This window comes from Artemia sp. Qi Xiang Cuo, chromosome 8 (assembly GCF_049724085.1).
Source record: "Artemia sp. Qi Xiang Cuo chromosome 8, ASM4972408v1, whole genome shotgun sequence".
NCBI classification, from domain to species: domain Eukaryota; kingdom Metazoa; phylum Arthropoda; class Branchiopoda; order Anostraca; family Artemiidae; genus Artemia; species Artemia sp. Qi Xiang Cuo.
Window position 1 is genome coordinate 43,444,272 of NC_142801.1, and position 20,574 is coordinate 43,464,845.

General features: G+C 35.7%; 1 protein-coding gene across 2 annotated transcripts in view; it reads left to right on the plus strand.

Moving 5' to 3' along the window:
• The window catches only part of gek (serine/threonine-protein kinase gek), a 252,003-nt gene extending 231,884 nt beyond the window's left edge, over nt 1-20,119 (plus strand). For both annotated transcript variants that reach the window (XM_089093462.1, XM_089093463.1), the window contains 4 exons: nt 1,252-1,394; nt 4,384-4,430; nt 14,087-14,335; nt 17,287-20,119. In XM_089093462.1, the coding sequence (XP_088949588.1) occupies nt 1,252-1,394; nt 4,384-4,430; nt 14,087-14,335; nt 17,287-17,379 (532 nt within the window). In that variant the 3' untranslated portion in view covers nt 17,380-20,119. The remainder of the gene's footprint in view (nt 1-1,251; nt 1,395-4,383; nt 4,431-14,086; nt 14,336-17,286) is intronic.
• The last annotated feature ends 455 nt before the right edge of the window (nt 20,120-20,574 follow it).

A 20,574-nucleotide genomic window follows, 5' to 3' on the forward strand; every position in this document is an offset into this window, starting at 1 on the left:
CAACCCCCGCTGCTGGTGCTCGCTTTACTTGTGCTTGTGCTCGTACTTTTGACCTGAAAAGGTGGTTCTCACTTCTTATAATAGATTTTCGCTGCAGTATCATATTAATATAGTAAATAATATTCATATATATATATATATATATATATATATATATATATATATATATATATATATATATATATATATATATATATATATATATATATATATGTATATCGCTTTACTTGTGCTTGTGCTCGCACTTTTGACCTGAAAAGGTGGTTCTCACTTCTTATAATAGATTTTCGCTGCAGTATTATATTAATATAGTAAATAATATTCTTATTAAAAACTACTCTGCAGTAATTGAAAGTTTTTCAAACAAAAGTAAACAACCATATTAAAATATGAATTGAACAGAAATAAAGTCATATAATGACTCAAATTAACGATACTAATTGAAACTAAATAATGAAGAAATAAAACCTAAAACAAACAGGAATAACAATGAGTAAATAAATGAAACCCAAAACGAATAAAAATTAAAATGAATTGTAATATCAAGCATAAAGATAAACGATACCGTTATGGGTGAATAGTTGAATTCCAAAGCGAAGAGAAATTAAACTGAAAAATCAAGTTAAGCTGCAAACAAACAGAAAAAAAAAAATAACCTGGGTTTTCTTACAAAAATAAAACTAAAAAAAAAACTTCCAACCTCACCCCCTTACACCCTCTAAAGGCTTGAGTTTCATTTGGGCTTTACTGAAAACAATTTGTATTTCAAGCTGTTTTTTTTTTTTTTTTTTTTTTTTTTTTTTTTTTGACATATGGCTAATCTTTTCCCAAAGCTAAGCAAGATTTAAATGTTAGAGCTACCTTAAATAAGAGTAGGGCTACCGCCTCATCTCAATCCTTCTAAAATATTTGATTGTTTTTGTTTTACTGAAAACTATTTACTGAAAACTATATATTTTGCTTGTAACAGTGTGGTTTCTATTGGAAAAAAAAAACACTAAAAAGATTACCAGATTACCAGAAAAAATAAAATATTTCTTAGAAATTTTATTTCTGGCTTTCAATTTAATTTTACCCTTTTAAAAGGGCACTTTTTAGGTGAAGAGTGGTAATTTTCGAAAAAATATGTTCTTTTATTTAATCACTTTTTTGACGAAAAAATAATAAGTACAACCTATGATAACCCAGCTTGTAGTTTAGAAAGTTGTTTTATACTTTCTGTTTGATTTTTTTTTTTTTTTTTTTTTTTAGTGCAAGTGATCGTCGATCAAAACTAATATCAGCTCCGTCAAATTTTAACCATATTAGTCACATGGGACCTGGGGAAGGGCTACAAATGCAGAAGCTTCTTGATTTACCAACAACAGTGGAAACAGCTGATAATGTTAACTCAGGTACACTTCACATACTTATGAAAACTCTAACGTAGCATCAAATATTCCAATTGAGATAATGTAAGGGCTACCTATCTATGTGAGTGTGTATGGTAAAGATATGCCCAGGGGAGGCAGGTTCTAGGTATATATAACCCTCTCCCTGTTGCAAGGAAGTCAAAGTTTAAGTTATAAGTCACATAGTAAAGTGGTAAAATATGAAAAATGTTATTTTTTGCCAAAAAGATTTAAAGTTTTAAAAAAAGGAAAATCTGGAATTTTAGACTTCAAAAGATATTTTTCTGAAGCTCAAGATCTTAAAAAAAAAAAAAAAATTTTTGGTCTCTCCTTCCTTTGGGCCTTAAATATTTGAGTCTATTGTTGCAAATTGGGTCTACTTTATAAGAACGAAAAATTACAAGTTCAATATGAAAACTGAATGTAGAAAAAATAACAAACAACATATATCTATTTCTGCAAGTGAATTATTAACTAAGAATCAAAATAGGCGGGACAAATTCTAAAGAATACAGACTCTACTCATTGTGCTACTAATTCAACGAGGTTCTATAAGGCAGACACGTCATTATCTCTTCTTGAGAGGTTGGCAGAGGTGCGAAAGACCTAATTTTTTTCTGGAGGATACTCAAAGAACTCCTCCGACGATACTGAACATTAGTAAACTATATTTTTTATGCTAGATTTTATTTCATCTTTTTGGGAAAATTCCCATTCCTGGTCTTCCTGTATAATGAAAGGAAGATTGGTCAGCAAGGAATGCCATCTGAGCCTGGATATCATATCTTGTTAATTTAAAATTAAATTAATAATACCTGAAATCTTAGTTCTGTATGGTAGTTTCTCATCTGGTACTTAATTTCCGAATCTAAGCAAGTGTTTATTCATTGCAACAATTCTCCTAAACAATGCCTTTCTTAAGAGGGACTAAGTGGTTTTCAAACTCTCTCCATTCATGAAATATGCCCTTTTCAATAGTATATGGGACGTACAAGTGACGTTGTACGTCCAAAACAGTGTGTAGGAGTCAGCATTAGCTTTCAAACGAGTCTTTATTCGTCCCTGTACGGCTTAGTCTTAATTTCATGTGGTAGTGCCTTATCTGGCGCTTAATCGATATACATATACCTAATCAAGTTTATAATGATTTCATCAATTTCCCTTAAAACATCATTCTAAAGAAGGTCTAAACCGTGTCCTAACCTTCTTAGCTCCAGAAATGGCCAGAAATCCGCTATTTTTTCTGCCATATGGTATTTAACTCTGGCACTATCGATACGCATTTATTAAAAGCACACAAAGTATGTCAAATGAGCCCTGAACCATCTCTTTATGATCTTGTAGTAACTTGATTGTGCTGAAGAAGAAAAGGAGACATCATTGCCACTCACCCCAAAATACAACTCTCTCTGGTCTTCAATACAGGGGCTGTAAACCCTGGGCGAATGGTTTTTGGCCACGACAGTTCAAATAGGATACATTTTATTTGAATCGACCGTGATTTTGAGGGGTTTAATGCCTTTTTTAGAATTCTTAAAGAAGTGTTTTGATAATTACAGTTCATTGTTAAGTACAATCTGGGTAGTAATTTACCATTCCTAAATCAGTGTAAAACCATATTATTTTCTCTCTAGGCAGTGTTTTTAGGGCATTTGTTAATCTGCAGTTATATTCGGCCGAAGTTTCTTCTTTGCTTTGTTTTAACTACTGCTTTATGTATGATGGAGGATTGTGAATTTCCAGTTAGTTTTTAACGATGGTGCTTTAAGTGATTTACTCTTTATGTTTCCCCACTTTCACTCCGGAAATTGTCCCAAAAAGTGCTGTTTCTGTACCATGTATACTATACTCTGGTACTCTCAAGGCAAAGTTATAAAAAGTACTTATACATAAGTATTATCTTTCAAATCTGTAACCACGTCTCTAAGACTTTCTAGTAGTCTGCTAGCGCAAGGACGAAGTAAAAAAGGAAATATACTAAAGCTATTCATACATACGTAATGATTCTCTTTGTTTTTTAAGATGGTGCACAATAAACCTCCAATAGTTTGGCGAGGGTGATTTCAAGGGTGGCCTTCTTATTTCGATTTGGCGTCATCTTTGCGGGGTTTCAAGACTCATTCGTCATGAGAGTCTTTAGGGGGTTTCAATAATTAAAAATTATTATTCACTTAAATCTGGATAATAGTTATTGTTTCCAAATCGGTGTCATTTGGGATTTTGTTTTTTCTACACGGTTTCTTTGAAGACGTGTTTGTTTGTTTGCTCTTCATGAGGTTGCAGCTATTGCTGTGACCATGAAAAGACCAGATTTAGCCCCTTTTTTCTGTATCTAAAAAAAAATTCTAACAGATCTAGCTTTCGTTGTCATGACAGTAGGCCGACATGTTACCAATTTTTGCATGGTCCTAAAAGAGATGATTAAAGCTAGGGAAACCTAGTATCGAGGCCGTATCCAGGATTCTTTTTCTGTAGAGTTTTTTTTTGGGGGGGGGGTGTAACTAAGAAAATGCATAAAAAATGTGTTTACGTGAATTGTTTTTACGAGTCACAAAATAATTTCGGACGGGAGTTCAGACACCTTAACTCTCCCCCCCCTCCCCTCCCCCTCCACCTGGGTATGGCCTTGCCTGGCATACATAACATTTTGATACAGCTTACAAAGAAACGCATAACGTAGAGGAACCTGACAATATTACATATTTTTTATGTAACTTTTGTCCAAATCATTTAATTATTAAGATTCACTAAATAATCATGCAAGAAAATAAAATACATTTTCTCAGAGTTAATTACAAATGACGTCATCACTGCGGTAATCATTTCATTTGGGTTGCAAGTTCAAGTTGCTTCTAAGTGTGGTATGAATTGTCTATCCAGAATTAATATAAATGCAGCTTCGATAATATTTAGCTGGTTAAAGTGCGTAATTCATCTTTAGAAAATAGCTTATGTTTGTATGAGCAACTAATTTAATTGTGTCTCAATCCAGGTCTTGTGAACTCCGCTTCTTTTTTGGCAAGCCAGCAAGTACAAAAAGTAAGTATTTTGAATGTTATATTATTACGAATGTACTCTTTAAGTGTAATTTTAACATTTAGAAAGCTGTTGATACACAATTTCTTAGACCACACTGTCTGTCAATTTAGGATTAACCTGGATATATTGGAAAAATTAGTAATACTTTTAATAAGACAGCTAACTTTTAACTTGAAATTTTATGTTGAAAATTTAGTTCTACCATTCATTATCTTGTTTTTTATTCAGTTTCCTTTTCACCGTAACTTCTGAATCGTCTTCTCTTGTATCTTGTGTTTTTTGTTAAGGTTTGTCTTTTATGTTTTCTCGTTTAAAATGACTGCACGCACTATATAACAAAACATTATTTAACCATCTACAGGAAGCAAAAAAAGGAGAAAGTGCTTCTTACACAGACATCAGATTCTATAGTCCTGTTACAAACAGCTCCATTGGGTCCATTTACTTGAAATAGTATATCAATAAGGTAAAAAAAAAACAGGATAAAGATTCTCGAGATCCATTGATGATGCATAGGGCGTCAAACCAACGGTTCAATTGCAGGAACAGAAACAAGTAGCAAGCATGTTGCCCAATCTTGTGGCAGCTGGAATCGAACCCCAAATATGGTGAAACTTATCTACTAATTTACTGTTGTAGTGACGTGGTAAATGAAGCAAACATTATTTATCTTAAATATGCCACATGTAGATAGTAGAATACTTTTGTTCTGAAACAAATTGGTAGCACCGGGAGGGAATAGAATTGCTGGGGTGATAACTTAAAAAATTCTTTTGATTTTGTTTGGAGATTTACATACTTTTCAACTTAGAGATTGCAAAATGTTCTGTAGAACGATTGCCTTTCAATACATTTGGCCCCCCGGCCAATACAATTCGTAGTTCGTAATTTGTACGTACTTCATTCAATTCGTAAATAATGACATTGATGACACTGCTTTCCTTCATACAAAAAAAAAAGAAGATACTGAGGATTGTTTTTATTCTTCTGCAGTTCACTGTCTTTAAAGTTCCTTCATTACATTATTTTTATTGTTTATATTCAGTTCCTAATATATAAAGCTTCGTTCGTTTTTGGCTTCTTTTTCGTTATAGAATTTCGTGAGAAAACCTTTATTTATATTTTTTGTTCAATGTCTCTTCATTTGAAATGTGAGTATTCGAATCGTTTGAAAACTAGTTAAAACTAAGAAGCAATCGAAAAAACAGGGGATATTTGTATTGGAATTGTAAGGCTGTGTGTAAGGAAATTCGTCCATTGTTTACGTATAGTATATGTTATTGGGAAAGGTGGGCATGTTTGACCTTTACTTTCCAAAAAGACGAAAGATGTCCAGAGAATGGTAAGGTGAGTGTTGAACTAGATAAAAAAAAAAACGTTATGTCTATACGGGTTGTAAAAAGGGTGTAACTCAAGAATGACTGAGCATATTAATTTGGAACTGCCAGGAAATGGCCAATTGAACAAAAAGGCAACGTTTGCACGCTGCTACTACTACTGCTACTACTAATACCACTACCGTAAATAGCGACGAAGACCACACTGCCTTTCCATCATAAACAATAAGTAGAACAATAGGGAAATTTTTATGTAAGTCAGTGGAACGCAACTTTAAATGAATATTTCTACCCTATATACAAGGGCCGTCCTCAACAAAACAAACGAAGAAAAAAACAATATAAAAGAAACTCACATTAAAATTCAATCGTTGAAACTGATAAAAGCTTTTTAGAATTTTTAAAACAGAACTGATATCATTACTTCAAGGAAGTTCAACCAGGACCAAAGTCCAACTAGGTTCTGGTTGAACATCCTTGATTTAATGATGCTAGGGCTTTTTTGAAAATTTTAAAAAACTTTTTTTAGTTTTAACGATTGAATTTTAATGTGGGTTTCTTTTATATTGGTTTTTTCTTCGTTTGTTTTGCTGAGAACGGCCTTTGGATATAGTCTTTGACTTAACGCTCTTGCTCAGCAGGGTCGCCAGCGTAGAGGGAACTGGTTGACAGTGCTGTCAGTCTTCTCCAAGCAGCCCTGTCCAGGTCTAAGGATGGGGCCTCATTTGGGTCGATGTTGCGGTCGAAGAGGCGTTGATTTATAACATCAGCCCATGTAGTGCGCGGTCTCCCTCGAGGACGTTTCTAGACAATCGAGGGATTGAAGTCCGATATGATCCTTGCAGGGCTAGTTGGCTGAAGGTGGAGTAAGTGGCCATACCATCTTAGAGAACAAGCTTCTATTTGGGTGGAGAGGCTCACTAACTTGAAGGTTCTCAGGATCTCATTATTGCGAATCTTGTCATACCATTTTAAGCCTTCAACTCAACACAGGTGTCTAGTTTGGATGGCAACTACATTTCTTAGCTGCGTCTGGGTTATTGGCTATGTCTCAAAATAATACAGCATGATGCTTAAGACTGTGGCGTTATAGATATGGGCTTTTGTACGGCAACTAATTAGCGGTTTGTGGAAGACCGCTCTTAGGAGCCGTCAGAATACAGTTTACCTTGGCTGATCTGGCTGAGATTTCGGCGTCAATTGTGCCATTTGATGATATAATTCATCTGAGATACGTGAACTGTTTTACCAAGACAATAGCTTGGGCTTTGATCGCAACAGTTAAGAGTGATGTCGATGTGATTTTTTCTATGTGCATGATCTTCGTTTTCTTCCAGTTGATTCGCAGCCCAACTCCCGAGGCAGTGGAGGAGATCGTCTCGAGTACAGACTTAAGTTGGTCGAGATTTTCGCTAAGAACGGCTACATTGTCGGCAAAATCAACATCAGACAAAGTCCTCCCGGCATAACTTATGCCAAAAGGGTGGACACGGTGTGTCTCGTTCAAAATGTGGTCGATGACGCAGTTAAACAGCGCAGGTGCAGCAGTGCAACCTTGCCGTACATCGGGAAGGAAGAAGAAAGCATCCCGTTAACAAGAACGGCGCTTTCTGTGCTGCTGTAGAGTTCTTTAAAGAGGCTGACTATCTTTGTTGGTATCTTTCAAGATTAGCCAAAGGGACTGCCTGTCAACAGTGCAAAAGGCAGAACGAAAATGAATGAAAGCTATGTAAGCTTTCTTGTTGAATTCCAGTGTCTTCTCAACGATCTGTCTGACCGTATGAATCTGTTCAGTTGTCGATCTTCATGGCATGAATCCGGCCTTTTGGGGGCGGCATAAAGAATGAAGGAAACTTATTGCACTTTTCAACAGGAGCATTGCAAGGAGTTTTCCTGGAACAGAGAGTAGGGGGATACGACGGTAGGTGCTGCAATCTGCCTTGTTCCCCTTGTGATTAAACACTGGCACGATGATTCCTTTCTTCCAGGTCGACGGTATAACTTCAGTGCGCCAGATTACGCTGAACACAATCTCCAGCCAAAGTATCGTTGCAGGGTGGCCCGTAGTAAGTAGCTCTGGAGCGATGCCACAGGTGTCAGCTACTTTATTGTTTTTTAGTTTCCTCACTGTCGATTTAATCTCCTCAGGAGAAAGTTCGGCGTCTTCGTGGGCAGGGGTAGCTTCTGCAGCAGTGGCAACAAGGCCTGCAGTCGGGTGGATCTGAGTTTAGCAGCTTTTTAAAGTGTTTCTCCCAGAGACCAACACATTGACACTGATCGTATATAGTTTCTCCATTCGCTGCTTTCAGGCTTGTGAACGTCATGGCATGTTGGCCAGTCAGCTCGTGCAGGATCTTGAATACTGCGCCTATGTCTACTTTTTAGACTGTTTGCTTAGGCTTAGCGGCTTTGCCCGTAATGAGGGCTTTCTTTTTCCCTTGAAGTAAGGAGTTGCGTTATTTGTTGAGCTGTCTGTAGAGTGTCATATCTCCTCGTAATCTCGCTCGCCGTCTCTGCTCAATTATTTCAAACTCCTGGTTGCTAATTCGCTCTTTCTTCTTTCGCGGCATCGATCCCACAAATTCGGTAGCTGCTCTGAGAACACTTTGAAACTGGTCCATGCTGACTCGCTTTCTGAACACAGTTGGAGAGTTTCGAAGCGGTTAGAGACTTCGACCATATACTGCTCACGAACCGAGGGATCTTGCTTCAGTCGACAGGTGCCTATCTTCTTGGTGGATGAGGAGTTACTCTTATTGGCCCTTAGGCTGAGTTTTATCCTTGCAGAGAAGAGACGATGGTCGGCATTGCTGAGCTCGGCACCCCTGTATGAGCGGTAGTTCTGGACAGACGAAAGCCAGCGTCGTCGAACAATGATGTAATCCAGCATTTTTTTTTTTGTCCTGCCATCATTGCTGTACCATGTGTACTTTGCAATGTCTTTTCTCACAAACCAGGTAATTGTGACTGATAGAGTGCGGGTGATGCAGCAATTGAGCAGCCACTCATCATTACCATTCAGAGCTTCAACTGCCCCGGGTCCAACAGCAGCATCGTATAGAATAGAGCTGTTGGCCACATTAGCGTTGAAGTCTTCTAGGACTAGGAGGTAATCGTGTGGAGATACAGATAAGAGCTCCGAGGACAGTACCGCATAGAAGTCGTCCTTATCTTCATCTTCGGCCTCGTTTGTCGGTGTATAGAAGGTAAGAACAGTTATCTTTCCGTGCTTGCCGTCGATTCTCGCTCTCAGTAGACGTGGTGAGTTAGTAAGTCAAGTAAGTCAATGTACATACAGATTGTCAAAAGGGCATATCAGTAATGTTTTTGGAACGGCTTCATGAGGGGGATGTTTAACTAACCAAAAGGCAACATGTACATGCTTCTACTGCTATTAATACTGCTGCTACTACTACTACTAATTCAACACTACTACTACTTGTACTACTACCACTAGTACCTCCTACTACCGCTAATGCTAGTACTATTAAGGCTAAGCGTATGATGGTGAAAATTTGAGAGAATATTTTGGGAAAATTTCAACTAAATCAAAACGCACTGTGTGAATGCAGATTGTCAAAAGCGCTCATCTCAAGAATAGATTTTGGCATTAAGTCAGAACTTTCTGAGAATGCCATAAGGGGAAGATCAATTGACCAATGTATCCTACTACTAATACTACTACCACTGCTGGTTTTGCTAATACTACTACTACTATTGCGACTACTTGTAAGGCTGTTAATGAAAATATCAGCGATATTTTTGGAACTGCTTGCTGTATCGAGATGAAACATCATCGGTATTACTAGAGGGATGTTCAACTGACCAAAAGGCAACATGTACATGCTGCTACTGCTGCTACTACTGTTACTACTACTACTACTACTAATACGACACTACAACTGCTACTACTACCACTGCTACTATGATACTAGTGCAATTAAGGCTAGGCGTATGAAGCTGAAAGTTTAAGTGAATATTGGGGAGAAATTTGAACTAAATCAAAACACACTGTGAATACAGATTATCAAAAGAGCGTATTTGAAGAATGGATTTGGGTATTAAGTTGGAACTTTCAGAGAATACCTAAAGGGGAAGATCAATTGACCTAAAGGCAATATGTGCACGCTACTACTAATACAACTACTACTGCTACTGATATTACTACTACTATTCCAGATACTACTTCTATTGCAACTACTTGTAAGGCTAAGATTATTAAGATGGGAAATTTTAGGAAGTGTGGGGGGGAGTTGAACTAAATTAAAACTATGAATATATAGCTTATTAAAAAGGCATATCGGCAATGTTATAGCACCGGCTAATTGTATTATGTTGGAACTTCCAGGGCTTGATGAGGGGGATGTTCAACTGACCAAAGGCAATATGTTAATACTACTGCTGCTACTGATACTAGTGCTTCTACTGTTGCTGGTACAAGTCCTACAACTAGTACTACTATTACTAATACTACTACAGTGGCAACTATTACAACTATGCCTAAGAGAAGCTTAACTTTCCGGGATCATTGAGGGGGCAAGTCAAACTGAATCACCACACGCCGTCTGTATGCAGGTTGTAAAAAAGGCGTATCTGCAATATCTTGGAACGCTTTGATGTGTGAAGTTGAACCTTAAGTGGTTGTTGTGGGGGATATTGAACTAACCAAAAGACAATATTTGCATCCTAATATTACTGCTACTACTACTCTTACTGTACTACTACTGCTACTAATTTAGGCGAAAACTTGGGGAGTATTGAAACAGTGCTGAGCTAAATCAAAATACACTATTTGCATACAGGTTGTCAAAAGGACATATCAGCAATGCTTCAGGAACGGTTGATGGTAGTAAGTTGAAACATTCAGTGTGTGTGGAAGGTGTTTTTGAAGAAAACAAATGGTGCTATGTGCATACTACTACTAATGCTGCTACGCAAATTAAAGGTATTAAGGTGAAGCTTTCAAGTAATATTTTTGCGGATATTGAACTAAATCAAAACAAACTATGAGCATGTAGATTGTCAAAGGATATAACGGTGATATCTCAGGAACGGCTTACTGGGTATTGTGGTGAAACTTTTAGGGAACGTTTTATTAAAGGTTTCGTTTAATTTCAATTAAAGGAAAAAACCTAAATGTATGCTGGTTTTCAAAATGGCATATAAGCAATATCATAGGCAGTGCAACCAAATATCATAAGTGAAATTTGATAGAGGAAAAATTTGAACTAAATCAAAGCACGTTATGTACGTTTAGATTGTCGAAAGCGTGTATCTTTGGAATGGATTTGGGTATTAAGTTGGAACTTTCAGGGAATGCTAAAAGGGTAAGATCAATTGACCAAAAGATAATATTTACACGCTATTACTACAACTACTACTTCTGCTACTTCTACTACTACTGCCGCTATTACTACTACTAATTTTACTGCTGCTACTACTACAGATACTGCTTCTTTAACGAGTACTACCAATGCTGAGGATATTGAGGTGAAAATTTGCGAAAATAGTGAGGAGAAAGTGGAACTAAATCAGAACATTCTTATTATCCTAGGGGCGTATCAGCAATCTCTTTTGAATGGATCACCGTATCAAGCTGAAACTTCCATGGTATTATGAGGGAGATTTTCAATTGGCCAATCGGCAACATGTGCATACAACTACTGCTGTTAATACCGCTGCTACTTCTATTACTACTACTACTCCTACTGCTACCACTACTACTATGATACTAGTACTATTAAGACTAATGGCATGAAGGTGAAAATTAGAGAGAATATTGAGGAAAAATTTGAACTAAATCGAAACAAACTATGTGCATGCAGATTGTAAAAAGGTCACATCTCAGGAATGGATTAGGGAGTTAAGTTAGAACTTTCAGGGAATTCTGAAGGTGGAAGATCAATTGAGCAAAGGCAATATGTGCACGGTACTGCTAATACTACTACCATGGCTGCTATTATTACTACAACTACTCCTACTGCTACCACTACTACTATGATACTAGTACTATTAAGACTAATGACATGAAGGTGAAAATTAGAGAGAATATAGAGGAAAAATTTGAACTAAATCAAAACAGGAGTAAAATTAGAACTTTCAGGGAATTCTTAAGGTGGAAGATCAATTGAGCAAAGGCAATATGTGCACGGTACTGCTAATACTACTACCACGGCTGCTATTATTACTACAACTACTCCAACTACTACTTCTATTACAACTACTGCTAACACTAAGACTAGGAAGATGAAAATATCAGGAAGTGTTGAGGAAAAGTTCAACTAAATTAAAACAAACTATGGATATACAGGTTATCAAAAGGGCCGGTATATCGGCAATATCATAGCAATGGCTAATTGTATTAAGTTGAAACTTTCAGAGCTTGATGAGAGGGGTGTTGAACTAACCATAAGGCGACATTTTAATACTACTGTTGCTACTAGCACTATTGCTATTACTGTTAATAGCACTACTAGTCCTACACCTAGTTCAACTAGTACTACTACTACTTCTCTGACTGATATTAGAACTATGGCTAAGTGTATGACAGTGAAATTTTTTGGGAATATTGAGGGAGGAAGTTGAATTGAATCACAACAGGCCGTCTGCATGCAGTTTGTCAAAAGAGCGTATCATTAATATCTTAGGAACGACCTAGTGTGTGAAGTTTAAATTTATAGGGCATTTTTGGGGGGAAGGAGATGTTGGACTAACCAAAAGGCAATACTTGCACCCTACTATTAATGCTTCTAAGGCTACCACTAATTCTACTGCTATTACTACTACTACTACTTATTTCATAATTAAGTCTTGCGGTATAAAAATTAATGACCAATTTAAATTTAAATTCTTATTTAAAGTAGGTCAATTTTCAATTTATTTCATTCTAATTAAACATACTATCTAGCATCATCTGTTGATATTCAAAGGGCTCAAAGTACATATAATCTGTTGGTTTTCCTTGATCTTAATGACGATTTTGATTATTCTACTAGTTTTATGCAAAAAAACTGTAAACTGTAATATTATATGGGTTGGTTTTTTTTTCTTAAGGAGGATGAAACTCGTAAGTTTTGGCACCCAGCAATTTGCTTATAGTGACCATTCAAAGACAATATATACTACTACTACTACTAACAACTCACCGCAGCACCATGCTGCCTGAGGCCAACACAGCTACGCGCTCCTCCATCCCAATCTATTCAAAGCCTCCCTCTTTACACCGTCCCAGGAATTTCCCATTTCCTTTAAATCTTTCTTTATGACATCCTCCCGCCCCAACCGCGGACGACCTGTTTTTTGTTTAGCCCTAGACAATTGGCCGAAAAAGACAATCTTCGGCAATCTGTCATCCTTGATCCGCAAAACTTACCCAAGCCATCTAAACCTTTCTCTTATTATAGCTTTAGAAAGTGGGATTGAACCACACTTTTCGTACTGCCTTCTATTTGAAATATGGTCAGCCAGCCAGGGTACCCAGAACAATCTGTAGACAATTTCTCTGGAAAACGTAAAGCAAATCTTCATCTGCTTTTCGGATCGCCCATGCGTCACAGCTACTCTTACCCTTGAACTCTAGTTAAGTTTTCATAATTCGTGTCACTGAGTAAAGTCAGTGCGCACTTACTTAAGGATTTCGGCAATCACCCCACTGTGGTTATCTTGACAAAGGTCGTCTTAGAGGTACATATAATTAACTCCATTTGACGATTCCATTTGACGAGCTCCTTTGATGATTTTTGGAAATGATATGCAAATTTGGCAAAATAATAGCAGACAGGTATTGTAGGTCTCTTAAAGATAAGCTTTTGTTAAAAAATTGACAAGACGATTTTTTTGTCATATAAAACAAGCATTAATATTAACAAATTTATTTAAAAGATCTCTTGAAGGTAATTGATCTGTCCTGATTCTCTTCATATATTCAAAAATCTTAGACGAGGGTTACGTTTTTAGTTTTCAAACATTTTGACATACTGTCAAAGAAGCAAAATTGTGGATTCGGAGTGTTTAAACTACCCTCCTCTATCCTCCTTACGAGTTTCCAAGTACAATAATAAGACTAAGTATTGGTCATTTAAAAAAGGAGGACTGCTTGTAGGGACAGGACCAGGTTTTGGGAAGAGATGAACATTTGCAAAAACAGGCACTTAAAGCCAGTTCATATTAAAACTATTGGAATAATATTTTTCTATTGGGAGGGGGAAGCTCTATATAAGTGCCCAGTTGGTATAAAAAATTATCTTTTTATTATTTGAGGTGTTTTGCTCAGCCCCATTGATATCATAATGATGACCGTTAAATTTTATTTTTCACTAGACACGACCCTTTACGTACCTGGCGCCCAGAGACTTGAGTGATTCACCGCCAGGTCGTGGAATAAGACCTTTACCACCATCAGGTCCTCCTCTGATAAACAAGAGGTCACTTTGTCACTCGGATGGTACTCCAGGACCTAGTGTTCCACCAAGACGACCTGCACCGAGAGCTCCAAGGCCACCAGATGAAGATTTAGATATGAGTGTGACCAGCTCTAGAGAAACGCTCAATTTTGGCATTAACCCTGAGGTAAGAGCTTATAACACAGTGGTGGTAAGAAGTAGTTATACTATTATGAATTATTTGAAGTTAAAAAATGTTTGTGACCTTGAACTACGAGGTAGTGGTCCAAATGGTAAAATAAACAGAAACAATAATTTTTTATTTTCTAAAAGATATGTTTTAGTTTCAGTAGCCTCTTTGCAGATCAGAAAAATATTGAGTTGCACGTTTCTGTATAATTTTTGGCTCGAGCGAGATTTGTTTTGGTTTTAATGCAATTTTGTTATGATAAACCAAAACTTTGGTCAGTATTTTTCTATCGTCCATTACTTCTGTCTGAAATACCGAAAATTCTAATAAAAAGGAAAGACAAATTACTTAAAAATACTAGGTGCTGTAAAAAATATCGTAATATATTTTAGAATTTCACACAAGAAGTAAGATTCGAAGACTTACGGAACAATTAATCTTTTTCTGGAGCAATGAAAAAAAAAATTATGAGACAAAAATTGGTTTTATCGATTTCAGCTGAGTATGAAATTCTACTTAAAATACCATATTTTTGTTCTGGGCAACGAACAAGTGTAATTTCCTTCCTCTCACTACAAATCTAAGATTTTTTCGCTTTAACTATTTTATTTTATAAAGAATATTGGGATACAAAATTTTGTGAAATTAGTTTAAAAGTAAAAACCTCTAAAAATGTTTAAGAAATGGCTTTCAGGAATGGGAAAAAATCTATTGTACGAAAAATTTTGTCTGGGCAAATATGGTGGATGCAGTGAAGACGTAAAAGCCCTGACGCAGGGCGTTTTTTTTTTTGTAGCTGAAAAAGGTTTAGTAAAAAAGGCCGATAAGTCTGAACTAAGACTAGAATGTTGGAAGCCACGGTTATGACAGTGGTTGGCTGGCAGCTTCTGAATGGTGGGCGCTTCCAAAGGCTAAAATTTGTTTTATGTTTTCCGATGTTATTGTCCAAGCATAATTTTAGTACTTCTTTGATCGACCATATATCAAACAGTAATTTGTATGAAAAATTTGGCTCTATCCCACTAGGGCTATAATGAAAGAAAACTTAATATGGCTGGGCCACGGTTTACGGGTGAAGGATGACAGGTTGCCAAAGACTGTGAGTTTTTGTCATCTATCTAAGGCCAAACGAAAATCAGGCTGTCTTGAATAAGATGGGAAGACGTCATAAGGTAGGGTTTGAAGGAAATTAGAACTACGTGTCAAAGGTGAAAGAGTTAACCTTTGAATAGATTGGGGTGGAGGAGGAGCGCGCGCTTATCTGTTTTTTAAGTGAAAAAAAAACATTGAGTTTTTAGCTGTGGTTCTGTGCTATAGTAAGACCCAGTTACTGTGTCTATAGAATTTACGCAAGAACTCTTAATCATTCGAGTCTTGTAACATTTCATTCTGAAATATATGTATTGAATTTTTGGCAAGAAGATTTACTTTGAAGTAATTAGTAGTCGTAATTATTTTAAGTAGTTTAGTTTATTTTAAGTAATTTAAGAGTTTATCTCAAATAATACCAGTTCCACATCAGACAGGAATTTTGTCGAGACAACAATGCCTTATAAGACCAGGCGGTGCATAGTGGTACTTATTCAATAGGTCCTCCTGTTCAACGTATATTTCACGTGTACTTTAGTCTTAAGTTGCGGGTGCCTGGCCCCATTGGGCCTCTTCCAAATGGTGTCTTTGCCCTCTAAAAACTAATTTTAAAGGCTGGAAATACCGTCTCATCTCCCGATGATAATAGATGCTCTCTGTAAGGCAAAGATTCTGAAATATGACGCTTAGCTGTGTTCAGCCTATTGTTCCTTGAGCTCCTTTATTTTGATTGCTTTGTATTTTCTTTCTTTCTCTATTTGATTTGGTGGGAAACGTGAAGAAAAAATTCAAGTTTAAATGACTTAGTTGGAATTGCTTGTCGTCTTGAGCCGTAGTGTTAAATTGCTCTTTTTTCTAAATTAAAAATAAAACAGGTTTTTCCTTCTATATCGGGTAACCTAGTTCATCTATATGATAGACGTGTCCCTGGTCTAAATAAAAAATAGCATCACCAATATTTAGAATAGTTATAAAAAAATTTGCTGAAGATGAGTCTATGTGCTATATATGTCATGAAGTACATTAAAATTTATTTTAATTGTCGATAGTATAGGTTGTCGATATAACAGATATCAAATTGATCTAAGTTATAAAAGCATAAATTAAAAAGTCTGTAAGTTGTGGAAAATGAGTTAAAAAGATCCTGTCATATAAAATCCAATCCGTTTTGCGCCCCTCGTTTTCACTTACGATTCTTGAGAGAAAATATTTTTTTTTACTTTTTAGTTTGTTTTGAAAAAGAGTTTTTTTTTATTTTGTTCAACATTTTTTACTTTTAGTCTTCTAAGATTAAAAAAGTCTTTAGTTATTGTCGGAGACGAGAATTTGTCTTGTCAAAGTTCGACCCTAAGTTACTATGGCGACAGACGTATATTCTAACCGCTACGCTGTCAATTATTTTACAATACTGTTTGTTTTATACTTTTTATAAAAAATTTTTTAGTACTTTTTTTTAACTTTTTAACTTTTATAACCTTTTTTATAGCGTTTTATACTTTTTGTTGCATACAATTTGTGGTTCATTACCAGCCGGATGCTTCATCTAAATCTAGCAGCAAAACACGCCTAGTCATGCGTTTTGAAACTACTCCCACTTATGCTCAAGGCTTTCAGCCTTCATGGATCTCCAATTTCTCCCAACAGACGATTTATGAAGAATATGAAGGGGGCTGGAAGGGAGAGTATAGAAGATGGGGAATTATGAATTTGTATTATTGCACTGTCATCGGAATCTGGAAATAATTGGACCTTGGGAAGTGTTCAAAAATGGCTCACAAATTTATGTGACAAAAGTACAAACATGTCAAAAAACGAGTAACAAAAGAAATCAAGTAATATATGTCTTCTTTTTATTTCAGGACCTACATTTGAATGGAAGTCCTCGGCTTTCCGTAGCGTCTGTCAGTAGTACCGACAGTATCATACCTAGTCCTGAACAAAGAAATAGCTGAACTGTATCAAGTCTCATCTCTAATGAATATTATATCAGTTCTCATTTAGATTAAATTTGCTTTTTTAATTCCTTTCCTAAGGTATGAATGGTTTTATCATTATTAAGTGTGTTATGAAAATGTCTCCTTTGTTTGAAACACTACATAAGGGAAGAAATTTGGTAATTTTATTTTCCAGCACTAGATACATTTATGTGCAGTGCATTTCCTGGGGGCTGGGAAATGAATGTCTATTTTAATCGAAAATGAAGAAAAAACGAAGAATGGCTCAGTCCAAAGACCCACTGGTCTGTTACTGGGTAGACAAAAATAAAATAAAATATTCTAGGAGCAGGAGCAGGGCCGTATCCAGTTTTTTTTTCGGGGGGGGGGGGGAGGAGGTCACAAAAGGATTTTTCGGAGGGGTACAAAAAAAGTTTAAAAAAGTGCATTAAAAATGTGTTTATATTCATTTTTGTTCCGTTTTTACGAGTCGGACAAACATTTCTTTTTTTTGGGGGGGGGGGGAGTAAACCCCCTATGACCCCTGGATACGGCTTCGGCTAGGAGAATAAAAAAGGTAATGAGAAAGGAAGGGAAAAAAAGTGAAATAGCTACAATCATATGAATCCTCTTATAAAAAAAATCGCCTTTTGCTTATAAAAATTAGTGTGTTTAAAAATTAAAAGTAAATGTAAAGCAACCGAGTTTTAAATATTGTAAAAAAAAAGAGCAAATATAAAAACAGTGGACATCATAAAAGGAAAGTTTGAAGCTAAAACAACAAATAAACAAAAGTAGCTAAGTTAAAGAGTAATCATATAATACTTCGTTTAAAAACTTAGCTGAAAGCTATGTTAGGAAGTGAAATGGCTATAATTGAACTCTTATTACGTAAAATCAATTTTCTCCTCACTGATAATTTATCAGCCCGAAAAAAACACATGAATCCAATATTTGTCTAATTTTTCTATTGAATCTAATTTTACGACTTGAACATTTTGTATATTAAATTTGTAGAATATCTTCCAATGTTTGCTGTTGCTTAAAACCGGTATATAGAGAGATTTATCCTCATATATTTCCTAGCTAATAAGATTACCGACTTCCATTTTTCCCATTAGTTTCTCTTTAGGTGGGGGGGGGGAGTAATTCCACCTAACGATCTATACAACATTCTGGAATCCTGATATTCTTGTCAATCATATTTAAGGCAGAATAGCCAATATTAAGTATCTTACAAGGCTTAATTCAGATGTAATATGTTCTAGATTGCGACATTCTTTTGATGGAATTTTTATATTAAATAGCGCGTAAACGCTTGATGGCACAATTTTTTTTCGAAATTTTGTTGGATACAAAAAACCTTGTCATTTTCAATTGTATGTTTATCTGTTTTTGATACTTTTTTGTTCCACCTCAATATTTTGTCTTCCACCGAAGATTTTAATTTTATCCTATTAGTTTTTCCTGCATGTATTATCCTTTAGCAGTTCGAACTATATGTATTGCGCGTTTACAATGCTACCAAGAAACGTTGCTAGTTTAAAATTGTGGCGTTTCAATCATTTAAATCTGTCTGAATATTTTATCCTTTTATTTAAAGTATGGTGGTTTCATTTTTTTTTTTTCTTTTTTTTACTCATAATCATTTTGGAAATAAAGACTTTAATGATCATTTGCAACAATTTGACTTGTTTTGAGAAATGCACAAAAAAAAAAAATTTTTGTAGAAATTTGCTTCTGCATTTATTATCTAAAATAAGTAATTTTTTATTCAGAGCGCTCTTCTTTTTAATCCACTCTTCCACCCTGAAAAATGAATAAAGGATTGCTTATTGGTGTATTTTGTTCTCCCTTTTCTGTTTCGTATATTTTATCTTGTTAGAGTTTCTGTTCAAAGTCACGGTGAAAAGTATATCAATAAACCATATTAGAGTTCATCACCGCCATGTAACACCTCTTTCCGTCCCGATCTTCAGCATAAAACTTTCATTTATAATTCACTTTATTTTAGAGGAACTATGATTGAGAAACCTTAAATTTCGAGGTTTCTTTAATAAAAGAAAAAGAATTTTCACCTCCTTATTTGATGTAAATTGTAGTAGTTGCATTAAAATTATTGATGTAATTGATGATAATGAGAGATTAGGGGGGATTAATTTCAACTAATCCATAAGTGGCTAATCTCGTTGAGGATCGAATATATGATCTGGCCTCAAAAAGTCATCTTATTTGAAAAGAAATGAATGATTTTTGGTAAATATATGGACCTCTGAAGCGTAAAACCTACTCAGTGCGATTAACTCTTTGCTTAACTAAGTCTACAGTAATGGGGTAGTAAAATTAAGCCTATTTTGCTTTTGCTTTCAAAGTTAAAATATCTACTTAATTATGAACGTAATCACTAGTTCGAGTTTCCTATTGTGTTTCCCTCTTGATTTTCTGTGTTCATATTTTATACGTCTTATGTTTCTAATGTTTTTCTATTTGGAGTAATATATTTACAAAATTTTGAAAATTTTGTTGCTTATCCCTTTTTCTAAATAGCCGTCCCCTGCCTAAGAAAGCCTGCTGCGTTGGCCAAGTATCCTTTCGTTCTTTGTATTATGTAAATATGATATTTTCATTTAGTTTTGCTTGTGATATAAACTTTTCTTTATTCTAACTGATGTAGTGTGTTACGTATGTTGTATTTTTGCGTTTAAGTCTTAATGTGGTTTTAGTTCGAAGTTTTTACATTAGTGCATTAAATCTTTATTACTAATTATACTTTTCTGTGTAATGTCGTCAGGGATTAAAGCTTAAGGTGTCCACTGTCCAAGTGGACACCAAGTCCTGTCCAAGACTTGCAATGCAACACTGTTCAAGTGTGGGACAGTGTTGCATAAAGAGAGGGGAGCTGGAAATGCAAAATCTTGAAAACAGATTGAAGCATCATTCTTGAATCAGTAAGCAATACTAAATTGGGTAATCAAAATGAATTGTTTGAATGATGTGTACGTAACTCAACCCTCGTGTAACTGAACCCAATAAACTGTACCCCCGTGGAACTGAACCCCTTTGTAACTGCACTCCCGTGCAACTGAGCCCCCGTGCGACTGAACCCTCTTGTAACTGAAACCCCGTAATCAGTTTTTTTGTATTTTGCAAATATAAGGCAATAACATGGGATAAAACACAAGTTAGAATCTTCACATGTTCAACCTTGTTGGA